The sequence below is a fragment of the Polypterus senegalus genome, chromosome 5, assembly GCF_016835505.1.
Source record: "Polypterus senegalus isolate Bchr_013 chromosome 5, ASM1683550v1, whole genome shotgun sequence".
Lineage (NCBI taxonomy): Eukaryota > Metazoa > Chordata > Cladistia > Polypteriformes > Polypteridae > Polypterus > Polypterus senegalus.
Genome location: NC_053158.1, coordinates 167,776,942 through 167,797,318, shown reverse-complemented (window position 1 = coordinate 167,797,318; position 20,377 = coordinate 167,776,942). Strand labels below are relative to the sequence as shown.

At 35.1% G+C, this 20,377-nt stretch overlaps 1 protein-coding gene and 1 long non-coding RNA gene across 3 annotated transcripts in view; one reads left to right on the top strand and one right to left on the bottom strand.

Annotated features, from left to right (window-relative positions):
- ptprn2 (protein tyrosine phosphatase receptor type N2) overlaps window positions 1-20,377 on the bottom strand; it is a 1,088,657-nt gene that overhangs the window by 952,149 nt on the left and 116,131 nt on the right. For both annotated transcript variants that reach the window (XM_039753609.1, XM_039753610.1), the window contains exon 2: window positions 1,139-1,189. In XM_039753609.1, the coding sequence (XP_039609543.1) occupies window positions 1,139-1,189 (51 nt within the window). The remainder of the gene's footprint in view (window positions 1-1,138; window positions 1,190-20,377) is intronic.
- Window positions 1-20,377, top strand: part of LOC120529634 — a 34,765-nt gene that overhangs the window by 2,138 nt on the left and 12,250 nt on the right. The gene's annotated exons all lie outside the window — the stretch shown is intronic.

Sequence of the window (20,377 nt, the reverse complement as noted above, 5' to 3'; positions counted from 1 at the left end):
CTTTCCTCAACACTGCCCATAAGTACAAATTGAAATGCAACACAACATTAACAGAACAAAAAAGAGAACTTTAAAAACAAAACTAGTCCAGAATAACTGGAGACCATGACAGGTTGAGTTCAAGGTCATGCAGTTTAAGGAAAAAGTTGTCCATGGACCACATCTCAGCAGTGGAGGTGCCCACAAGTAGTGTAGCTAAAAGTCTAACAATTAAGTTATAATACCTCCCCCTACAAGAGTCTAATTTTGAGAGAAGCAGTCAACTTAGAGAAGGTGGTCTTCCACGCAATGTTTCTAAGAACTTTCTAGGACAGAGTCCATTTTTGTGACAGAGTTCATGACAGTGGTCAAAATGTAGCTGCAGTGCCAAAACTGAAGGGGTGGAAGAGCAAACACTCAAATATGTGTGCTGGTTTATTTTTTAATTCGCTTTAGGGAAAGACATTGCTAAATAATAGTAATAACATCAGCAACATGTGTCAGACAGGATCTAATCCTCTCTACCATGTTCACAATACCCAATAAGAAGGCCAACTCAGGGCTGCCAATTGACACAATGTGTACATCTTTGGAAATGATCAAACAGTTTCCAAGCCAGTTTGAAGCAAGGACTGAGAGACCTTGAATTATGGGCATTAAATTCTTATATCACCATATTGACTGTGTTTCATTACATTTTTCGTAGTTGCTGACTAAACTATTTTATGATGCCTAAGCTATGAAAGCTGCTGCACACAACAAAAATGACTACAGTGGTGTATCCTGGAGATTAAGTCAATGGACTTTAAACTATAATGCTGACAATAAACATTAATGAAAAAAAACATGTAGACAAATGTTCTACAGTTCCGTACTTGCACAGCAATTTGACTAAGTGTTCAATACAGAAAGCCACTTCAAAAATGAAAAGTTTGATTTTTGGTTTGACATACAGATAATGTTAAAAACAAAAAGTACGGTTGCAGTTTCAATTATTGAGAAACACAACAATAAATGCAAGAAAACAGCACACAGCTTAAGTTCAGCTGTGTTGATTTACAATATTAGTGCAGCATTCGCAAACACATTTAAGAACCGCACCTAAAAGGGAAACATGGGTTTACTCCCATGGCAACTAAAACAGCAAAAATAAACTTACCATTTAAGCAGATCTCATGGTTTGCACAAAGTTCATCCTGAAATAAGCAACCTGCAATTACAGTAAAAAAAGAGTAAAAAAGGAGATTAATATAACACACAAATTAAAGTTATCATTCAAAAATGGATATAATTATTTCTGAAGTTTAAAATTGCACTTAGTAAAATTCCTTTCTAAGATACTCAAATAGTTAATATTTTAATGGTGAAATGACAAATAAAATACAAATTATCCTTCTACACATTCATCTGTTTATTGATTGGTATTTTGTATTACAAATCATGGTCACAAGAAGTCAAAGTCTATCCAGGCAGCATTAGGTAAAATGCAAGCAATGACCTTGGACGAGGTGAGAGTTCATGATTATTTTGACTCATGAGCATTGAGTATTTTAACCCTCACTAGGCTAATTTTCAATCAAAAGTTAACATTAAAGCAAAAAATAAAGTGACTTAAAAAATGAAATCATTTAAATATAATAAATATTACAAAGGTGGTAACCATGTGATAGGCAGAACACAACAATAATAAATAATTAAATACAAGGATTAAAACAGAAAATAAATTAAAGATTTTGAATGCAGGTCTGAATCTTGGATGGCCTTATGGTGACATACAGTATATTGTAATTCTCACTATAATTAACAGTCCCTTTCTCCCCAGTAAGTTGCTATAGCTTATAAGCATAGTGCAATCCATATACACTATGTGATATTTAGAAGTTTTACAGTACAAAAATAATTATGGTAATTTATTTGTATGACAGATGAAAAGACCAGAATCAAATAATGTAGTTTAAAGAAATATAAAACTCTGAATTTGAATAAGTAGGTTGGGGAATGGATGAATGGATAAAAGGGTGTAATCACACACCCACTATTGGAAAACATAAATTCACAAGTCTACTAAGTACTATATTGTTAAATATTGTTTTGATTTTGACAGAAAACAAAAAAAATGTTTTTCATGGGCTGCATTTCATTTATCTCTTAATATAAAACACCAGCTGGTTGTCATTATTCCTGCAAATTGTACTGGTCACAACTAGAGGGTATGTGTGAGTTGAAATACCACTTAAATACACCTAACTAAAACAGCTTTACTGGCAATTTCCTAAGCTGGCCACTAGCCCTCAATGAGGCTAATGAGCAGAGATGATCTGTTATTACCATTAACAGGGTTTTGCCTTTTTTAGGATAGATAGATAGATGGATGGATTTACGGATGGACGGACGGACAGATAGATAGCATTGTGTTATTAGCAGCCAATAAACAAATATACTCAAAATGAAACAGAAAAACAATTAAATAAAAAGATGCATATTTTTTGCACAAATAAATAAATAAGTTTATAATTAAAGAAAATTAACATATGAAAAAAAAGAAAAAAAAGAGTCAGAGGGTATATTTGAACATTCAACAGCAACTGGTAACAAAAACCTCCAATGGTACTTTCTGGAGCACTCTGACAGAAGTATGTGACATGTGGTAATTATTTTTCAATTCCACTGGTTGCAATTGACAAAGTTTCATCCTTTTTCCCCATTCCTGTTGTAAGAAAATGTATAATCTATGTGCACATGCAAATTTTATATGCTCAGGATCCAGGTCAGGAATTAAACCCAGGACTCTGGAGTTATGAGACAGTAATTCTAATGTCTGCACCATGGTGCCATGCATTAATAATATCAGTAATATTTTTAACTTTTCAGTCCTGACAATGAAAATGTATTGTACTGTATGTCACCATATATTCAAGGCTGAACATATTTTTTCCACTGTAAAGGCCTTTAAACTTGTTATGCTTTTAGTATCACAATATACTTGACTAAATCTTCTCATAACGTGACTGCATTACTTCTTACAGCAGCACGTATAGTATTTCTTTAATGTTTTATGCATTTATAATTTTGCCTTAAGAGAGAATTGGATCAAATGGAAAATGTAGAGTACAGCAGTCTTATTAATTACAGAAAATATTTTTCATTTAGTTAATAAGGTTTAAAAGACAGAAATTTACCAACTTCATTAAAATCGGCCTAAGACTAGGATCTAACTTTTATAGTGAATTTCTTGCATATCTCATGTAAGTTGGTTGTCAAAAAAGGCTTCTTCTTGATCCCCAATGTGTTGGGAGCTCACATGTCCAGATTACATATTTCCAGTGGATAATGCTCATAGTTTGTGCATATGATAAACTTTATTAAAAGCAAACGTATAATGTTCAAAGCCCTTCTCATAATTTCCTACTGACCTTATTACTTATAACAATCAATTTAATCAAAAGGTCAATTAATGTTCATATCACACTTCATAGAATACATGTGGTTCACAAAATAAACAAGACATCATTTGAAAACAGAAAATAAAATATACAATTATTTGCATAATAAAAATATTCAAAGACTGAAAGTATATGACAAAAGAAGTATGAGAAGACAATACACCAGACTCAGGATCAGGACAGGTGGTAGAGAAGATTCAAATCATGGAGTACAGTTACAGAAACACTGCAGTTAAGAATGTTCCATTAATTTGAGTGTGACTTTTGAGAGTGAGCTTCACAGACAAATTTTGCAAGAGTTACAAGGAGGCTCTGAGGTATTCTGGCCAGAAGGGTCTTTTAAGTCCTGTACAGGTCTGTCAATTATCAGCCTGGGAGACTCCTGTTCCATTACTCACAATCCTTCTCTGTCCCTCCATTAATTAATTATTTTTCATAGCAAGAGTAATGTCCCATCTTTTGATTGTGGCCCAAATACTAAATGAATTACTAAATATTGTGGATTCTCCAGAAGTACATTTTACAGCCCAATTCCCCTTCATGCTGCTTAATGTGTCTTTGGAAGGATGAATAGTAAGAAGGCTGGCAATACAGAATCTCAGGTGTGTGCCAGATTGCTATAAATTAACCTATTATTATAATAGGTTATCTGTGGTAGTGTCAATCTCAGTTTTATAAGTAGCAGAAAGTTTTGAAAATAAAACCATATCAAACAGGAAGCCAGTGTATCTGTGCTAGCTGAAGTGTATTAATTATTCTTGGTCTGTGTGAGAACACTGGAAGTAGCATTTTGGATTTGTTTGTAGGAGTTACACTGAAAAGTGAATAGCGGAAATGTAAACAAAAGGTAGTAAATGCATGGCAGAATATATCTGCAACAAAGACATGAACAAACTGACATCAACAATGATTCACAGGTGAAGAAGTCCAGGTAGCAGTAAAAGTAGTGTTAATCATGAAATGGATACATACTACAGTATGTTGGGACAATTTGACAGAAACCAAGACATAGTGAGGAGGAATAACAATTACCAAGAGGACTTGGATATTTAGTAATAAGAAGCTCATTTCTATATATGATCAGCTGTCAGGAGTTATCACACAACAAGCCCTAATATCATTAAGCAAAGAGTGAGCATATCTATATTTGAAATGACACCTTCCATTACGACCACCATGACTTATGCAAAGTTTATTTTATATTTAGTTTGATGCTCTCATCAAGGTTTTAATAACTTGAACCAAATGTTCAAAGTTATAGCAGCAGTGGTAAACATGGAGAAAAAAAATGCAAAACTTTTCATTTGACTTGAAACTAAGCAAATATCCCATGCCATCTATTCAGCTAACTGAAATAATAAAAATTACATTTAATATATGACACAGCCCTTAGCAATGCAAAATGAAATGACGGTTCTGTTTAAATGCAATGAGCCGTAACTTAGTTCTGCATATACAAAATGTAAATGTGTAAAGATACTGTTGCATACCTAAAAAAAGTTATCAACTTCTTTTTGTTAAGAATCTATAATGAAAAAAGTGGGTTCTATAAATAGCAAATGTATAAATATAATTTAGAATGCTTTACAAACAAAAATACAGTAGGTAAGGCTGGCATTTGAAGCTCACATGAAAACCCTATTGATGGTATATTGGAAATGGCAAAACACCTCTCTTAAAATACAAAGACTAAGCTGTACACAAAATTGTCCAAGGTTCTACCAACGACATGAAGCAGAGAAAACAGTCCAACTTTAGAATCAGATTCTAATTTGGAAAACTAGGGGGACTCTGCCCCATGCTCACTTCGCTCACCAACTCCGGGATCTGCCGCTTGTGCACTTGTGAAAAATCGTGTTGTGCTTTTGGAGAAACATGAATATCAACTCTGTCTTTGATATCTACGCCCTTTCAAACTATTATCGCTGTCAATTCATCACGTTGTTTTATTATATATGCGAGCGTGATCTTTGTTCGTGTTTTTCAGATACATTTCTTGTAAAGTGTACTTTTGGAAGTATGGATTTGTATCCATTATTAGCTGTAGAAGTTCTAATACATCCAATAGTTTAACTCTTTCGATTCTATGCAGCATCGCTTTTCTGTGATCATAAATATAAACCTGACCAAATTCTGGTTTCTTTGAAATTAAACTTGTAGTAGCTTTAATTGTTGCGGGACCACAGATTCTCATAGAGTATGGTCCTGAATCATGTAAATCTACGTTTTGAGCATTGAATGATGCGAACACAAACAGATTATTGTAGATTCAGATATTTTGCCTGTAGTGTTTGTGGATTTCACTTTCACCAAATAACAAATCTTTCTGTCATATCACCTGTATCCATATTTTCGCTGTTCCGTTATTTCACCGAATAATAACTTCCGTTTGTTAGCGCTAATGCGATCTTTACTATCAGTTTTACTGAGACTTTCGAATTTTAGTACTTTCATAATCTCTAACCTGCTCATCTCTCTGAAAAAGTCTCATCTCGTTCCAAGATTGTTTTATGTAATAGAGAGATTATGATGTCATGTCTCCAGAGCCAGAAGAAAGCAATTTGTCATAGAATGAAAAATAAAAATATTAAAGCCAACAGACAGTAAAATTAATTACATAAAACTGCAGCATTATACACCATATCAAATCCTCTGACAATATCTGGCCCACATTTCCCAAATGTATACCTGGTAAGTATTATAAATATTTCAAAATTAATAAACTAAGACACGATCCTAACTGCATTAATGTCATTTGTAAAAGCAGGAAGCCAGTACTGCATCTCAGGTCTAATCATTTTTATTGAATTGAAAATGAATGTGTAATGTTGTCATACTTACTTGGTGCCAACCATGTAACAAAAGAAATGAGCCACCCTGGTTCTGAAAAGCCAAATTAACTAAAGCATTTTGTTCAAAGTTTCTTAATTTAATGTTTAGTTGAGATGTTAGCTGAACTCCTTGCTTAACTAAATGGTTCAATAATGTCTTCTGTCTCAAAAAATATTAACAATGAGTTCAGAAAGACATTTAATGATAACTTGAACTTTAGGACACAAGATTGTTTTAATTTTTGATATTCATTTGTTTCATTATAATTTACTTGTTTGATAAGAATTTACATTTTTACTCTTTTTATTGATCATAATTATCAAAACAAGTGAGATGGCAGGGAATTAGCTAATTTGGGACTTTTTCTGTTTTATCTGTGTTCTTAATTAAGTAGCTGCTTTTAATAAAAATTTCTGAAGAAAAAAGATAAGGGATTAAGCAGTTCTGATCTTCTCCAGCTCATTTTGCTGATTTTCTCAGGTAAGTGAATTTCACACTAGAACGGATTTCTGGCATAACATAATGACAGCAAGTACAAGCAGAAGAATATTTAATTAAATGACATGTTCCATAAATCACAGAATTAGTTTATAATTAAGAAACTGGTTGGAACAATGAAACAAAAGCCTGTAGCTAAATGATCACACAATTGAACATCGAAACACTATGCATAAAATCTCAAGATGTGAAATGGACACTTTGAAACATTCTTGGCTTTAAGGTGATCATAGTTGGTAAGCTTTTGTTTCAAATTTGTTTTAGTGCCTGGCTGGGTGCAACTGCAAGCTTTTGAGAGAGATGCTTTTATTTTTCATTACAGAAGCCATTTCACTTAACAGCACACAATCTCAGCAAACATGAATGTATGTGAAAATTGTGAAAAATAACTTAAGCTTCAACAATGACAAACTTACCTTTAAATACTAAATATTATTTAATAACTGATATATAGTAAATGATGAGCTAGAATGCGGCATTAAGTTACAGGCTAGCACTAAGACTTTGAAAGCAGAAGAAGGGATCCTGTAGTTCAACTAGCTTTTAGTATTGGATTTAATGCTGTCTGCCATTCATCCAATAAAAATGATATAGTGGAATGAGTGTAGGAGATGGAAAAAGATTTTAAAAGACACAACACAAATGTGGCATTTAATCTAAAGAATTAGAATAAGGAGTTCAGTTTTGGGGCCAATCAGTGAATGTATAATGAATGCGTAAAGGCAAGTACAAAAATAAGAGGGCAGCATATTTGAAAAGAAATCACTTTCCGGCCAACTTTTTCATTTTGTATTTAGAACTTGAAATGGATGTTATCAGTCGGTTTATTGATAATTAAATACATATTTAAACTAAAGTGGCACCAGATTGTATGACAGAGTGCATTACCTCAAGATTCAACTGTGCATTCCCAAAATCACTTTCCCACACACAGATGTTGAATCAACTGTTTATACATTTCCTAAACCCACTATAAAATTAAAAACCACACAATACACAACACAAATGTTTTGCATTTTACTTATAAATACTTCAACAGATGTTGCTTCTACACTTTCACACTCCAACCAATTACTGCCAAAGCTGCTGAAAATCCACTACTTTTCAAATGTTATATGAGGGTGTGTAATTGTTATCATAACTGCATAATAGCTCCAAAGTCCTTAGTCTCATATCCAAGCAACATTCCCATTGTGTCTGCATGAGTTTTTTCCAGGTACTACAGATTTCATCTCACATATTAAAGACATGAAGGCAAAGTTGGCTGATTATGTCAATTTAACTTTATTGGTAGGAGTATGCCCATCCAGTGTTGGAACCTATCCCACACCTGTAGTGGCTGGGATTGGCTTCAGTTGCCAAGAAAAAAGGACAGACAGACAGACATATAGATAGATAGATAGATAGATAGATAGATAGATAGATAGATAGATAGATAGATAGATAGATAGATAGATAGATAGATAGATATTTGGATTCTTATAGTAGCTCAATTAAATAAATAAATATACTGTATATAAGGTGTATTGCTGTTGGTATAAAGAAGCTCCAGCAGCGTTTCCTAACACACTTCTGCTGAATAATTCATTAGCTGAAAGTCCTCAGTGTCAGTGTGTCAGAAAGAGGAAGTGCAGCATTGTTCATAATGGCATTCAGTTTTGTTTTCATTCTATCCTTCACTACTACCTCTAGGGGGTCCAGAGTGCATCTCATAACTGAGCCTGCCCTTTTAATTTAGTTGCTGATTCAGATTCTTGAGGTGATGTTACCAACCCAGCACACTACAGCATAAAGAAATGGCAATGAGATAGAGTTGTGCATTGTAGAATGTGTGAAGGATGTCATTACCCACGTTAAAAGAACATAGACCCCTAAGAAAAAAGCCTGCTCTGCTCTTTCTTACACAGTTCCTCTGTATAATGAAACCAGTCCAGACTGTCATTGATACGGACCCTAAAGTACTTCTAGAAGTGTGCCACCTCTACAGCCACTGCCTGAATAGTGACTAAGTGTAAAAATCTCTCCATTGTAACAAAAGTCAATAACAAGTTCCTTGGTCTTGCTGAAGTTAAGTTACAGACAGTTCTTTCTGCAGAAAGAACCAAAGTTCACCATCTGACTCTTATACTCTGTCTCATTCCCTTATACTCTCCATTAGTGTAGAATCATCAGAAACATATTTCAAATGGCATGATCTGGTATTAAATGTATAGTATGAGGTGTACAGAGTGAAGAGAAAAAGAGATAGGACTGTTCCTTGTGGCAGTGTTCCAATGGAATTGTCCTGCTGACCCCAAGCACATCACTGAGAACTTACAGTGATAATGCAATTAACTACAGTATAGCATCAAATGAACAAGTTACATTTTTTATAAAAATAAGGCTTGAGAATGTCAGCATTTTGGGGCCTTTTCTCTGCCTAAACACATCTTAATTAATGATTCTGTTTGAATAAAGTGATTTTATTAACTATGAAAACAATGTTCATGTTCACAATATAGATATACATACCAATGTAGGAGACAGAGTTGAAGGTGGCGTGGAGTTAAAGATGTTAAAATTTGCATTGGGTGTGACAAAAATGGACAGGATTAGAAATGAGTACATTAGAGGGTCAGGTCAGGTTGGACAGTTGGGAGACAAAGTCAGAGAGACAAGATTGTGTTGGTTTGGACGTGTATAGAGGAAGAGGAAGGCCTTAGAGAAGATTTATGGATGTGGTAAGAGAGGACATGCAGGCGATGGGTATGACAGAGCAAGATTTAGAGGACAGGAAAATATGGAAAAAGATGATCTGCTGTGGTAATTCCCTAACAGACGAAGCCAGAAGAAGAAGACCAGTGCTTCAGGTTTAAGAACACAGAATCTACTTCATGATTTGCAATGTTATGTTTAAAAGACCATCTCTTAAGGTTTTTTTTAACAAAAACAATTGTGGTTAAATATGACCAAAAATCCAAATTACACCTTTCAAAATAAAGCAGCCAACATTTGACTCCTTTCTCTTCATGTACCAAAATACAAACTGATAATTGAAGGAAAAGGTTTGTTAACTGTTACCCCCATTCCACACTAACAGGTGTTAAGATGAAAGCAAAATATGTAAAACCATACTAAAATAGATACTTTCCCAGTTTCACAAATTTTAAGGCTGCAATAAAATTAACATCCCAGCAAATCCATCTGTTCATTTTCCAAACCTGTTTTTTCCCACAGTCAGATAAAGTCTATTTTAGTATCAAAATAGAACATACAGGTAGCAGTTCCAGATAAGGCACCACTTCATTACAGGTCATGCCCATATAGAAATAAACATTTATTCACAATAAGGCAATTAAGATTTCAAGTTAAGAGATACACAAATATCAGAAGAACATGAAAAAAGAACTAGACAGTTTTCTGTTACCAGGCACTGTGAATTTCTGCCATAATGTTGTTAGATCACAGTGGCACAGTGGGTAGTGCAACTGCCTTGCAGTTAGGAGACCTGGGTTAGCTTCCCGGGTCAGCTTCCCGGGTCCTCCCTACGTGGAGTTTACATGTTCTCCCTGTGTTTGTGTGGATTTCCTCCGGGTACTCCGGTTTCCTCCCACAATCCAAAGACATACAGGTTAGGTTCATTGGCAATTCTAAATTGTTCCTAGTGTGCGTGTGTGTGCGCGCCCTGCCCGGGGTTTGTTTCCTGCCTTGCACCCTGTGTTGGCTGGGATTGGCTCCTGCGGGTTGGATAATAGATGGATTTTGTTAGATCACAGGTTTAAAGTTTGGTGTAAGCAACTGTCTTATTCAATAACCTCCCAATTAATTTTTACAACTGTTTAACTTCTGAAGCATGAATTTTCACACAATGTCTATAAAAAGTATTCACCCTTCAAAGTTTTCACATTTTATTGTTATACTTCTCTGAATCACCATTGATTTAAGTTGGATTTTCCAACACTGATCAACAGAAAAAAAAATTCTTTAATGTCAAAGTAAACACAGATCACTGCAAATTAATTACAAATATCAAAAAAGCTAAGTTATATCTACTATGATTCATAGATGTACAGTAATAAAATATGAAACCTTCAAATGGGTGAATACTTTTTATAGGCACTGTAATTTATCCTGGTAACCTTCAGTTAAGGGCATTAAGAACTAGCCCTAAACAGAATTCCAATCTATTGCAAGGAACACTCATACCCACAATTACTCAAATTAAAGCATTTTAAAGTTACTATTTGAATTAAACAATACATCAAAGCATGTGAAAGGATATTGTGGTATTAAGGGAAATGGCTACAATGTGTTAATTTCAAACTGACGGTACAGTTCAAGCCTAGAGTCACACCCAGATTTCTGCAGCTTTAAGAAAGCACTCCAATCTGCCACACTAACTTAATTCAATAGGTTTCAGGAGAAGTGAAAAGCCACCTCCAGCACCCGCTTCATCTGTTGTAGTTTACAAAGTTAAACAAATATATTGCTAATTATTTAATTTATTTGTTGTTAACTTTTAAATTATACATTTTCTTTTCTTTTCTCAGTAAACATGTTTTTGTTGTGAAAGACGTTTTATAGGCCAATGTTTTTTTTGGGATTTTGTAAAAAGCAAGCTCCTATAATGACTCACTTAGCTCATTTCGTTGGTAAAGGAAATATTTTTTATTCAATTTAAAAATAATCAGCAACTCTCTCTCTCTCTCTCTCTCTCTCTCTCTCTCTCTATATATATATATATATATATATATATATATATATATACACATCTTAGGATAATAACTTAAAATATTATAGGAATTTAAACCACTTCATAGAAAAAAGGATTTTAGGTAAACAAATTCTCAAACAACTATAAAAAATTGGATCCTTGCAAGAAGATAAGCTCACATAGTTAGCTGGGTTTTATATTTATTTATATTATTTATTTATATTTAGGCAGCAGGTTGTATGCTATATGAAGGGAGGAGTGTGAAGAAAAACAACTTTTACATAAGTATCAATCATTTAAACCTCCTACACTTTCTAGTAGGTTTCTATTTTAAATGACTGATGAGCACTGTTTATGCCCCTGAGGCAGAGTGATAAAAAACAGTTTGGTTATGGAAACAACAAAACAACAAATAAAGTTTAAATCATGTTTTTACAAATAAATTAAGAAACTGGATGTGTTTTACATGTTTGTCCTCATCAAAATTTTACAAGAGACACAAATAGAAGAGTCAGGATTTACTTCAAGCAAAGTGGGTACATAAGGGAAAAGCAAACATCTGGGCATGCAGGAATTTTGCTAGTAGTGCTATATCTAAACCTTTAGTTAAATGATTCCAGCAATCATTTCAAATGAGAACAAGTAGCTAATGATAGGAATACAATTATGCACCGACTTACAACTCAATTTGGAACCAGCCATTTGGCCATTCTAGCCATTTCCCTCAAGTCTTGTCAAACACTTTAAACTTGTTTGGATTACTGCCACTCATAAAATAACCCCATAACAACCTAGAGCACAGATCATGTTTCCTCAAAATTCCACTTATATGGAGCACCCAATAAGGTAACCAAGTGAGAAGTTTGGGAGTGAAGATAAGGTTATTTAACAAGTGAAGAAGTGGTTGAAAATGGAGAATTCAGAACAGTACAAGAAGGAGAATGTTCTTGTACCTCACTGGTCAAAAGCTGTTGAAATTATGAAGAAAAATCAGAAGTGTGGCAAATGCATTTGTGTAAGTACTAGGGGGGCAAGCCCCCCAACACCTTTGGCGTCCAACTCCCAGCTGCAGTCTGCCACTCATCTGAAACCACCTCTTAAACGGTGATACAATGGGAAACAAATACTTTTTTTTTTAGCCTCCTCTTTGCTTGATCAACTGCTGTGCCACATGATCTGCTGCTGCCGCGCCGCATGATCTTCTGCTGTTACGACTTATTTCCGGCCCTGGGCATGGTTAATCTCTTGGCATTCTTGGTTAAGTCTTGTCTCATGGGATGTGAGTTCTTTATATTTTTTAGTTTATAATTTAAAAACAGAATAAGAATCTGAAAATCTAATAAAATCACATTAAAGTTCAACAAATTCTGAAAAGAACTGATTTAAAGCCTGATTTAAAGCGTGACAAAAAACGTGACATAAAATCGTTGCACATAATCATTGCACTTTTAGGCTTAGCATTTTATATTTATACAGAGTAGACATATATAGAGAGAGTAGATATATAGAATATATACTGTATATATATAGTTTCTGCATTATAGTTGGGATAAGTAAATGGAAGGTAGGATAATATTTCTTCTGGTTAATCACCATACAAGCAGAGCACCTTTGGGGAGGTTATTAGGGGTTTGCTTTTAGGTTGTTAATCTTATTCGAAAATCTAACAAAAAATACGTACTCAATGATTTATACCCGCATTTGTAGTGTTTGTGGTGTAGAATTAAACAGGACTATTTTTTTAATTAAATACTTGAATGACTTGAACGCAAACTGTAGCTTATAACAAACAAATAAATAAATATAATTCTACAAGTTGTAATTGCTTATCAAAATGAACTGATTAAGTAGCAGGCACTAACAACAGAGCACCACAGCGATTGTATTTTAAATGCATTAACAAATTGCTCACATTTGATAGCTTAAATATCTGATTTATAAAGCAATAGCAGCAAATAACACCTTTTAAACTTTCAAGCTCCTTTTATCATTGGGTTTGAAACTGAAATCAATCCAAACTACAGAAGTTACATTTAGTTTCAAGAAAATACTGATCTTCAGTATCACTGCTTATTATTATTCTCCTCTAAAGTCTTTAACGGGACAGCATTGTTTCCCTCCAAGGCACAATAAATGTGACTAAAGGCAAAGTCTGTCCAGGTAACGGTGATGTCTATAGGTTGTATACCACTGTAGTGTTTTGCACGTGTACTCTTTATATCTCTGCTCATTTTAACTGGTATTGCTGGATTATAAAGGGTGAGTCAAAATTATGTTAACTTTAATGGCGGAAACAATTAATTCACAAAGCATACTTCATATGTGCAAGATGATTTTCAGGAATTTCTCAACCGTTTGCCATGATGTTCAACACATGTACCATATGTGGCACATAAATTGTCCACAAAAATTGTATATAAGTATATACAGTACATAGCAGTACCTTTAGTATTAAAATAATTTTGACTCACCCTGTATTTTACCAATGCAGGGTGCTCTGATTCATTGTTCAGATTTTGCAAATTCAAACTAAAATTGACACTAATCAGAGGCCAGTTTACAATCTACCAACACAGGCCTAGAGGTTATTGGCATTTCTTTTCTATTATGAATTTGTTTGAAATTCATTTCCACAATTTACAACCATTTATTTACATTCAATCTAATGCCTTTGAAACTAAAGGAAATTAATTCGTTTTTAGGCCCAGGTGATTATAATGTATCATGGTTACCACACCTTAACTATGCCATTTTCGTGTAAGAGCAGTTACAGTGATTTATTCTACTTCATGTCAATGATTCTATCTTTGGCCCTAATGTTTTACCCAGTACTCAACAAGTGACTGATTGTTTTGCTGTGCCCTTTAGTATTTCACTCTGAGAGTTTAACTTTTCATCTCTAGATCTGACATTTTCTTTCCTTTACTTTTCTTTAGTTCACACTCATTTCACTCCTATTTATTTTGAATCTTCTTTTCTGACTACATCTTTAAAACAGCATGCTCATTTTTTTACCTTTTTGCTTTTTGAAAAAACACAGACTTACAAAGGCCTACTCAAATATTACCATACTAGCCAACCCGTGGTGTACCATATGCCGCATAATCAGGCCGATTTTTTAATAATTTTTAAGCACTGGGAGAAAATTAACATTTGAAAAATCGGTACTATAATAAATCAGCAAGAAAAGCAACATTGTAACAATGCACGGAACGAACCAACACACAATCGTCCGTGACTGAAAACTGGTGGACCGCAATCGCCTTCTCTTGCCAGATGGAGGGATGGGGGTGCATGGCGCGGAGTGTGGAACGGGAGGAGAGGAGAAGGACCTCCATTCAGCTCCCTCCGTCATGCTAGTCTGCTGAATTCTCGTTCAGTATGTACTGCCCGCTTATGTGCCCACTGCACAAAGGGTAGGGACGCAAGCAGTGGGAGTGTATGAGTCGCACTTAGTGGGAATTCCACGGTTTGCAGCCAGAATGGGGTTCAACGGCTTACATACGCCTCTCTGCGCCGGGTAGACACAGGCTCAATCTCATGCATAATTATTTATTGAATGCTAAACACTTCTGGAAAGACACGGTTGTCTAAAACGGGTTGGTGTGACAATACAACAGTAAGCGAATGAAAAGATGGAACTCTGGAGTGAGCAAAATACAACACAATAGTAAACCTGCGGCATAACAAACGCCGCATAATTATTTAATGATGGTTGAACACTTCTGGAAAGACACAGTTGTCTTAAAAGGGAGGGTTTGAGGATACAACAGAAAGTGAAAGAAAAGATGGAACTCTAGACTTTTCATTGCTCTGTGCGGTTCTGGCTGCCTTTCTATGTATAATCCACCAAGACACCCGACCACAGTAGTAGCGAGGTGGGAGGGGTGTGTGTACAAAGGGTAGGGACGTAATGAGAGGGAGCGTATGAGTCACACTTAGTGGGAATTCCACCGCTTGCAGCCCGAATGGGGTTCAACGGCTTACCCACGCCTCTCTGCGCCGGCTAGACACACGCTCAATCTCATGCATAATTATTTATTGAATGCTAAACACTTCTGGAAAGACACGGATGTCTAAAACGGGTTGGTGTGAGAATACAACAGTAAGTGAATGAAAAGATGGAACTCTGGAGAGAGCAAAATACAACACAATAGTGAACCCGTGGCATAACAAACGCCGCGTGGCTCAGACGTTCATGTGGACTCTTATAACAGACGAAAATGACTAACTGGGTGGTCGGTGAGTTTTTGCGTCCGGGCAAATGGGCAGGCAGTATAAATGCCTAGAGGGCCTGGGTAGACGCCGACCGGTGAAAAAGGAGTGTTGGTGGACAGGAAAACGTCTTCCATGTTCCTGCAGGTGCATCTAAGAAGACACATGTTTGTCGCGGATGCGAATAGCTGTATGTAGCGTGTAAAACAGTTTGCTATGGTGCATGCGGTCATGCGTCGTAACCGAAAACTCGGTTTTTAAAGACTGCTTACTTCATTGTGCTTTAATCTCAGTTGTAAAGGATTGTTTTAAGGATCCCATGGGATACCCCTCGCAAACCGTTTCACACACTGCATATGGCGATTCACCTCCGCGAGAAACATGCCTCTATGAACAGTCAACGTAGGTCGGAGGTGCATGACATGCACATGACATTAACCTGACCTGCACTGCATGTGGCCTCTACGACAGACGAATATAAATGACGGCATTTTTTCTGTGTCCTCGCGTCCGAGTTGGTGGGCGTGGCCCTGCGAGTTGTCGTCGTATCTAATGGTCTTGGAGTTGATGGCCGTGGCTCCTTCCTGCGTGCGCCATAGGTGTCTCACTTGTCGGCAGCTTAGTGAATCCATGCCCCTTCCGGTGTGCTTTTCATGGTTGTCTTGCCTTAGTGAATTATGCTGTATATATAGATACTGTATAAATAATTATATGTAATACACAGTTTCACAGAAACTCATATCATGAGTTCATCATCTGCTCATATTACCACTGGAGATTTCAGTCTGTTAATACAAATGATAAAGATCTGCTACAACAATAAGCACATCAAGTTTTATTTAGTTTGCATGACATCCAGAGACAAAATTCAGAAAGCTGAAAACGTTAAATATAACTAGACACAGAGTTCCAATAAAAAGGCACCAAACAGTCCATATTTAATAGTGCAGTACTAAAATTGCAAAATATGAACTAATCATGGGACCAGTTTTACACCTTTGGCATGCATAAAATGATTAAAAGTTGCATGAAATATTATACCAGTTATTATAATATGCTGCAGTATAAATAAAATAAATTAAGTTATTTAAAAATGTGGATTTTACTTCTATTTCAGGTTGTTAGTTGTGTGTAATGAAAACAAATTGCCTTGATTTACAGCTGTATGACATATCAAACATTTCACTTGCCTGTAATTTTACAGTGAAATATCTCAAGAATTTAAATTTTTTATTTTATGCACCATTTTTAACTGTAAACAAAAATAAAATAAAGTAAAAAATTTATGTTTGCCAAGAAAGATTTCCTATATTTATTCTGTAAAGTTTTTTTTCTGAATGTCTCACTGTTAAACATGACACAAATTCACTGTGACTTTTTCCCACCAGAATTTAGGTTGTTCAACACCACCATTACATCTCTCTATCAGTTAAACAGCCACCCTCCACTTGTTACCCTTTACTGATCTTATGTTTCTCTGAAATTCACTTTATTTTTTTGTGTATTGTTTTCCATAATCTGCATGTCTCTAGAGTCACAAGAGGCTTAAGACTATTATAACTACAGCCTGCAGTCTGATGAACTTGAATTTTATTAAAATGAATTCTCAGTAGGGCCTGTCCAGAGTTGTTTCCTGTTTTATCCATAGTGATATCAGGATTAGGAATAATGAGATGGAGAATATTAATGCAACAAATGCTCAGTTTTCGTTGTAAGACTGGTGACACAGTGGTACAATAATTAAGCTGCTACCTCATGGATTCAATGTGCAGGTAATGGCAACTGAGAATTTGGGGACCATTGCTGTCAAAAGGAAACCCAAAGGTCATAGGTGTAGAGCAAAAGTAGGATGACCAAGACATAAGAAGTGTTTCACTGGAATGTCTGGAAGGTACTCTAAAAGAAGGATTAAATTCACCTTGAACCAAAGATGTAATTTTAGTTTAGGTTTATGACGAAAGACAGGATGAGAAGCAAGCTAGCAGGAGGAGGTGGTGACGGTTGGAAACAAAAGACAGATAGCAAAAATGGGTAGTTGATTTTTTCCAATTTCTTTGTGTTTCCCTATTTGTGTAAATACAATTATCTTGTACACGTTTGGCTTTTATAAGACAAAATCTTTCAAAATCAAAACTAAAACATCACAGGTAGCCAGATGTATATTTGATTCTGCAAGTAGTTGTTTTTGTCCTTTCAACAGTTCAGTGCTTTGTTTGATTATTTGAACAAACATTATTGGTATTTTTCACACATAGGCAAAATAATATTTTTATGCTAGTAGGATTAGCTACAAATATTTTTGAGTAGACCAGTATATAAGAGGTAATCACAAAGCAGAAGGAGTTGAAACCGAGATAGTGAAATCAAGCATGGTAATTGAAACAAAAAATTTATGTAAAATTTTGAATAAAAATCAAAAATGTGAAGAGACAGCAACAAAAAAAATGACTACTGAGTAGTTAGTTCAGTGAATAAACACATTCAACAAAAGCTTTTTATATCCACAAATTTAAATGAGGAAATGCTCAAAAAAGATCACATTTCAATCTGTCTCATCATAATTAGGTCACAACCTTTGAGGAAGCACCCCTAACAATGTGGGTACTGAACTTATAATGAAACTCAAAATGGTAGCGAAAATTGTGGAAAATAATTCACAACAAAAATGTAAGACATGATTCGATAAACTGACTTTAAAATTATATTCCTTACCTTAGGCCAGTTTAAGGTTGCTAGTTAATCTTAACATGCAATTCTTTTAAGATGTGGTAGAAAACTAGAGCACCTTGAGGAAAATCCATAGAGGTATAGGGAGAATATCCAAATAAGCAATACCTGTACAGACAGAATGCATTCCTGAAAAAATTAGATTTATGTTGTTTTCTAAAAGAATTATTTGATCTGATCTAATTAATTTATATTTAAAATATCTTTATTGTTCAAAATAAAAAATAAGAATTGAAGAAGAAATAAGTATATATATGTGATTGTGAGTTATGAGAAGTGCCAGCTCTATCAGAAAGTAAAGTAATGCCCACTCCCCACCACACGCCATCCATTTTGCAACAGATTGCAAAGGTGGCTTCCTAATGTCCTATGCTTTATTAAAAATGATCTGGACAACTTTCTACAAGTTAACAGATTTCTACCAGTGTCTCTTTTCTATTGGTATACCACATACCACTACACACCACCCTGAAAAATACATTCTAAGCTGCATGATTGCCAAGAGCCATAACACGTTTGGCTATAAAAAGTTCAAAGTGATGTGTATGTTGTGTTTTTTACCCAATTTACAATAGGTAGTGCTATTTGAAACAAACTCACCAAGAACACTGGCCACTGCACCCTGATTAGTTGTGGTCATATGCAAGATACAACCTGTTCTAGCAGAAATTCATAAAAACATTAGTAATATACAGCATCATCAATAAACATGACCTCTGGGATATGTCTGTGATAAAACCCAGAATAATTATACCCAGAGTAACTTACAGTACACAGCTTACACCCGAAAGGTTGAGATGTCCTCACCATATTGCTTTATTCTGAAACCTAACTGTTGTATACAGCTAGATGAAATGTAAGAACGAATTAGCCTGCTGCATAACATTTTTAAATTATGAATTAATTGCTAATCTGTTCCAAAAATCTCAAAAAAAAACCAGATTGTCTTGAACTTGAAATAAACTCATTCAAGAATGGCACAAGAAGTATGACGAGATCCATCTAAACATGAATACCCCAAAGCCTAGCTCAGTATATAATTAAAAGAAGTTCAGTTCTGTCTGATTGGGACCAAATGCATACAGATAGTGTAAAGCTGCTCAGATTATAAGGGAAAAAACTCAAACAATAGCATATGGAGTGAAAACCAGGAGGGAGGAGAGATGCCAACACCCAACATTATGAAATGCAAGCACAACAACCTGCTCACCGATTCTGATGATGCATGTGATGCACCATTTTAGCAGCCATTAAAATGAAAAAAATATATATAATGGTCCTGTGCCAAACTATTTAAGGCTGTGGAAAGGGCTCTCGGCTTCCTAAGTCAAATTTATTTAAACAAGGAGCACACTTAACCAACTGCAGGTGACATTATTTAATTAAAATGCATACAGATGAATTTTGCCAGAGCCAAGTCTTTCATTTTCATTCAAATAAACCATATTATAAATAATAATGCATATACATGCAGAAAATATTTTTAACATTAGGTTGGCCTCAGGATTCACAGCCAGAGTTTCCCTGTACTCTATACATTTAACAGTACAAATACAGCTAGTAATTCACTTACTATTATATGATGAGCAACTAGTAAATAATAATTAAGAGACCGTAAGGTATCTAAAAGGTACTGTACTGTATAATGTTGATATTAGTACTGTTACTTCACACTCCCAAGGACTTGCTTTCATCTATGAGCCTACTCACATTCTTCTAATGTTCAATTAAGTCTCCTCAGGATCTGTAGGGTCTTTTCCAAATTTATAAGAAAAGCATGTTTACATGTCTGCAACTGTGAACTGAATGTGCATGTGATTAAATCTGCAGTGTGGTGATCTGGTATCTAATTCACAGTGGTTCCCAAGTTATGCTCATTGTTGCCAGAATAGCAGCATTACAGCTATCGAACTGATGGAGTCCTTAAATATGAAAAACAGGGTCAGAAAATGGTTGGTTGAGTTTGTAACAGCAATTTAGTGGCAGAAAA